A 6,209-nucleotide genomic window follows, 5' to 3' on the forward strand; every position below is an offset into this window, starting at 1 on the left:
TATATATATTTTTTTTTTTTTTTTTTTTTTTAACTGCTAAATGGATTTTCATTTATGACCAAATCTATTGCAGGTTACTTCGTTATTTTTCTAGATATTTCTCCCCTTAAGCCAGACCAGACAACATATTTATTTCATGTGTTTCATATAGAACAAAACTAAAAATACTAGAAAAAATTGCAGAAAACAGAAACTTTCATCTTTATTTAGTGATTTTGCTTACTACTGATATTTTGCGCAACTTAACCTCCTCGATAAACGAGGGAACACTTCATTTCATTGGCAATCTAAAATTAAACTGACTGTCCAAGTAATTTTGTTTACAAACGCTTCTGAAATGCACAAAGCAGGCACCAGGACTGAATTTTTAATGGTAACGTGACCTGAAGTTTTAAGAAGCATAAATAAAGCTCAAAGTAGTCGAGGCCATGGCCGCGATCCACTAAATGATCAATCGGTCAAAATAGATCAATGGCAAAGTTATTCAAATAGTTTTTTGGAACAACATGGATGACTTCACCACTGTTTGTTTATTTTCAATCTCGTTGTTTTGACCTCAGAAAAGAATTAGGAAGGAATTCTGAGAGACTGGATTGGTGCAAATTCTAATGGATGATGTGCAAATTTGGCATCAAGGATAGGACCATGTCCAACATTTTTTTTTTTTTTTTTTTTCCGGCCAGCTATCCAGAACAGCATCATATCCAAAAATTTATGCTCAGCAAACATAAATAGCAAAAGTGGTCGAGCGTAGTCCTTAGATGACAAATTGTCCCATTAGACAGCCACGGTGACATTGGCACCATTGTGGTATTAATAGTAGTGTCTGGTGCCAAAGATAGTGACGTGGTGATTATTTTGCATTAATATCGGTGACAGGTGGCCAAGTGTGAGCTGTGCTAATAAAAGCGAGAATGTGACGCTCGGGAATGCCACCAGCATCGACTTCCCGGGTGCGCGGTCCCTACTGCAAAGCAGAAAGGCAGAAACGCTTCCAAGTGAAATTTTGGTCATCTTGAACGCACACCTAGTAGATTTTTTTAAGGCAGATTTCACACCAGCAAAATTAGCCCTAAAAGCATTTAATTATTCCATAGGAGTCTTTTTCTGAATATCCGTTATTTCTGTCTCAAGCTGTTTGTGTTTTACTTGATTGAACTTTCACCGTTGGTTGGTTAATTGATTTTATCTGTGCATCTCATCAGTTTTAGGCATGCCCAAGAATTCTAGACAGGTAAAATTTCTTTATTTCTAAATGTTTTTGCTAATATTTTGTAAACAGTCTTTAAGACATTTCTTAAATAAGACGTTTAAGTTGACACGCTACATCATGTTGTGATCTTATTGGTTGTTTTTCAACTCTGCAGATCTTCCCTCAAAATCTTGATTGTGGAAAGTCTACTTCAAACATTATGAAAACTGCTCTCAGCTTATTTACAGACATAACGACTTTTGAAATATAATGCAGTGTTCAAAAGAAGTCATTTTATATAGCTATTTTGAAATGTTTTCGCTCTATTTGTCTTCCATGAAGGAGTTATAAATAGAGCAACCCAACATTTTATCTCGCACTAAGAACTGTCCTACATCACATGCACTGTTCTCATAGAGGTAGAAAAATAGCCTGGGGTGTGCGCACACAATGCGTACAAGCTTTTTTAGTTCAGCTCTTAAACTTGCTGAAATGGGGATGTTGATATCTCGGCTAGCTAATCCGCTAGCAGTGAGGTTAGCCTTGAAGGGAGGTAAACAATTTTCTTTACATTAATGTTTTTCATGTGGCTCTACTAAAGTGTGCGATCACATTTGTGGAATATGAAATAAGTGGCAAATTGCACCCATATTTTTCGGGGTGGCCATTTTGTCATGTGCTGTTGACTGGAAAATGGCAATACGGTTGCTCAAGTAACAACCAATCACCACTCAGTTGCTTTTTCTTGCGGATGACCGGAAAAAGGAAAAAGGCTTTGTTTTTGTCATTTGATGCGTAACTGTAATACAGTAAGATTTTTTTGCTTGTTTGTTTCTGCATTTCGATGGTCTTGGTTAAAAAAAAATCTGCTTTAGACTATGCTGTTGTAATGAACTGTTGTTTCAAGTTGATTTATATTTCTTTTTATTATTATTAATGTTGCAAGGGCTACAGATTGAGGTATACTTAGCCAATATGTATCGATAAAAATCTTTTGTATAATCCGCTCATCGAGTTGGGGGGGGGGGTACACGAGAGGTTTTCTCTTTTCTAGGAAGGGCTTGGCAAAATAATTGAGACGCACAGAGTTAGAGGGAGTGTGTGTTTTTCTGGTCCATCTGTGGTCCCGCCTGATAAACGAGGCCCACGTTTGGCACCACGGATATCGCCACCCTTTAGGTGGACGTGTGTGTGCGCGTTTTATGACTAGGACATATAACCTTCTGGCTTGTGCACGTGCGTTTGTTTGAGAGAGCATGATGATTCAACAAGAGCAGTCAAACTCATCCTGACCTAAATCCCTTCAACGGCAGCATTAACTCACACGCACACACACTCGTTCAGGTTTAGGTTGCATGTATTCTAGTTGACTACTACGCTGAGTAATCCAAAGCCTGTAGCAAAGTTGTCTCCTTTATTTATTTATATATATATATATATATATATATATATATATATACTTCTACATCCCTAGAGTCTCGTCTGACCTTTACAACTTCGTTGGTGACCTCAGCTAACTTTGCAACCTAGCTAGCACTCGCGACCTCCTAGCTAGCGCCCTCATTCAAAAGTCTTGCCGTGGCGTACACGTGTGTTGTCCAAGTGATGTCATTGTCGGGAATCCCCCGCTAGCCCTTCTTGTCTTAACCCCTTTTGACCAGGATGGCCTTTGAGTCAGCGTGAATCTCACCCAACCATGCGTGAGCTTGTTATGCAATCATGCTAATGCGGCAGCTAGCCTCGCAGCTGGATTGGGCTGAGTTTGTTTTTTGTTGTTGTTTTATCTTTTGTTTGTTTTAAGATGGACTTCACAGTATAGCAGATATTGGGTCCAAACCCACCTGTTAACTCATTCAATGCCAGGGACGTATTTTCACGTTTTTTAAGAGTCCAGCCATTCAATCCCAAATACTTAAGTATTGATTTAATACTTAAGTGTCTGGAAATTAATGTCCTCATTGTACATAAATATTGGTTTAACACTTGGTTATCTGTGATTTAATGTCCGAAATCTTAAAAAAATGTGAAAATACATCCCTGGCATTGAGGTAATTTACAACAATATAAATAGTTTTGGATTGAACTTTAACAATGGTATTTTTTCGGAACGATGTACATGTAAAATATGAATAGAAAATATAGGTATTTTTTATGACAGTAATGAAAAAAAATACCTGTAAGGCAATTTCGAGCTGTCTGACTGCCCTTTTTTTTATTTAAGTTTATCAAACCTTTTTTCCATCCATTCCTATTAAAAAATAAAATAAAATAATGTATGTCAATACACTATATTTCAATGGCACTCTTGGTATGGTTTCCATTGGCGTCTTTTTACATAAGTACTAAGAGAAAATCTGTAAGCTAAATTTGTAAATTAAGATAACAGTGATTTTTTTTCTTTTTTTTAGAAAATAGCTTGAGAAAATTTTATCCTTTTGTGAGGACATTATTCCGAGAATGTTTTACATTTTCAAGAAAAAAGAACTAATTTTCAGGATCAAGGTTAACATCACAAGAAAAAGTTACAATATATATTTTTTAAAACAAAGTTGTATATATTCGAGGAGGAAATATATTTTCAAAATCAAAAGTCAGATGAAGGATATTACCGTTTTATGGGACCACTGTTGTAGTTTGAGTATCAAATTGTAAATGAGAAATATTTTCATGACCTAGTATTTACTTTATAATCACCTGAAAACCTCTGTTACTATTCATACTTTAAATTTTTGAAAGTAGACAATTATTTGACTGCTTTTCCATTCCCAGCAAAAACAATCTCCACACTGATCAGATACTGAGTCATTTATTTAAAAAGGTTTTAGTAACAAAAGCTTTAATATCTTTTTGCATCAACATATATTGTTAACATTTTGCCAACGTAAAAAACAAAAACAGGGAAGCATTTTTCTTCATCACTGAGTACAACTCAAATATTCTTTTTTTCAAAGCGCGAACATTTTAAAGTCTAGGCTTCGACTTTTGACTCATGAAAGGAAGACCGGGGCCAACGGGGCCAACGGGGCCAAACTCTGCATTGCACTTGGTTTTAAGGCTAATCGGGTTTGGACGGAGCAGAAAACGACGTACACGTAAGGCAGCCTTGGATTGCGTTACACATCAACGAGAACAACAAAGCGAAAATGCACACTCCCGGCTTATAAATAAAAACACACGTGCCTCAAAATCGATGCGTAATCATGGTAAATACTCCACTCAAAATAGCTTCATTGAACTCTTGACAGCGAACCAGCTTGAAGGTAGAAAGGTTGTGCTTGTTCAGTCCGGTTTGGAAATGGCTCGACCCTGAAAAAAAAAAGTCTTTTCTTCACAGCTGTTGTCGTTCAGTGGAAAAGATGGAAGACAAAATCCGACAAATAACCTCCTCTCAAACGGATTCTGCAAAATGGCCGCAGCAGAAATACAACTAAAAAGCACGTGCCGCAATTGCTTTCGCCACATTGCGCAATTACATCCTTAGACATGTGATGTATAAATAAAATACTTGCTCTGCCAAATAGTACACGTCATTTTGTCGCTTCAATTCTGTTAGTACAGAACAGTGACATGGAAGTAAAGATTGAAAATGTCAAAATAATATGATGGCGTGAATGCTGCTTGACGCCACATTTTTCATCGATTCCACTGTATGCAGATGGCACTCGGCATCATTTTCTCGTCATCAGCTGTTAGGAAATATTGTGAATGTATTCAGCCCAACCTCCAAACGATGACACCATTTTTGAAAAAACAAAAGCAGTTTTTCTTGAAATGAAAAAAAAAGAACATTTGCACAAAAAAAATAAAAATAAAAAACATTGTACCAGGTCAAGTTGAATTAGAACAGGACCTCTTGTTTGATAGCGGCTTTGTAATTGGTGCATCCAAAAGGGAACCAAATCCAACTTTGGTCAATGTGGACCAAACAATTTGGGTCATTCGTTCAAACTCTAAAAAGTCGGGTTTTGCATTTGACCCAACTTTTTGGGTCATTCATTCAATCAGAAACCCCAAAAGTTGGTTCAACTGAAATACCCACAAAGAAAAATAAATAATTGGGTTTTCTACAAAACTAAGAACAAAAACAATTCATTCATTCAACCGAAACCTCCAGAAGTTTTGTTAAATAAAATACCCAGGAAAAAGGACAAATTGGGTTATTCATTTGAATCCGCGTTGTTTTTTTTTTTGTTTTTTTTAAATAACTCAAAAAGACTGGTTTAAATCCAACACACTAAGCAGTGTGTTTGTACAAAACTATTTCACCCAAAGTTTTTTTTGGGTTGGGTTTTTCAATTTGACCCAACTTTTTGGGTCATTCATTCAATGTTTGGTCAAAACAATAACTAAACAGCTCCCCAAAACTTTTTTCTTTCTTACGACAGTTAAAAAAAATGGGGGCGGGGGGTATATTTTACACCGTAATTGATTGATCCGAAAAGTTGGGTCCGATTGATCCAATCGATGTCATCCCCTTTTCGCTCCACATTTGTGTTATTTGAAACCAGTGAAAGGACCTTTGAACGCAACGCGGACATATTTGAAAGTCACGAAAAGACTGCGTTTAAGGGGGTGTGAAAGAGGCTAAAGATGGTACTACTGTATTTTGGTATGAGAGGTTTGTTGGGTCAGTATCTGGGCGGGATGACGACCACGGGGTCTCCCTCCTGAGGACGCCACATGAGCATCTGGGCGTCGTTGGCGTTGGGCTTGACCATGGCGTTGGGCGGGATGCTCTCGTTTTCGCCCAGGATCTGCGGCTGCTCCTGCGCCACGGGCTCCAGTAGGACGGCGCGCTGCCCCAGAGGTTTCTCCGGGTCCACGCGGATGGAGAGGCGCATCCTCCAGCGGACGGTCTGCAGGATCAGGGTCTCGTCCGTGGCCCGGTTGATGGCCACCAGCCAGGTGGTGAAGCTCTGGTCGCGGCGGATTCCGGTGAGCTCGGCCACGTTGCTGTCGCTGACCGGCACGCCCCAGGTGATGCTGGGTTTGAAGTTGTCGTTCATGCTCACGGTGA

The 6,209-nt window shown here is 38.4% G+C and overlaps 1 protein-coding gene across 1 annotated transcript in view; it reads right to left on the bottom strand.

Annotated features, from left to right (window-relative positions):
* Positions 1–3,982: 3,982 nt before the first annotated feature.
* The window catches only part of fam78ab (family with sequence similarity 78 member Ab), a 7,375-nt gene continuing 5,148 nt past the window's right edge, over positions 3,983–6,209 (bottom strand). The window contains exon 2 of the mRNA XM_088435200.1: positions 3,983–6,209. This exon is cut by the window's right edge and continues 137 nt beyond it. Within this exon, the coding sequence (XP_088291326.1) occupies positions 5,821–6,209 (389 nt within the window). The 3' untranslated portion in view covers positions 3,983–5,820.

The sequence above is a fragment of the Hippichthys cyanospilos genome, chromosome 15, assembly GCF_059441005.1.
Source record: "Hippichthys cyanospilos isolate Australia breed blue-spotted pipefish chromosome 15, RoL_Hcya_1.0, whole genome shotgun sequence".
Lineage (NCBI taxonomy): Eukaryota > Metazoa > Chordata > Actinopteri > Syngnathiformes > Syngnathidae > Hippichthys > Hippichthys cyanospilos.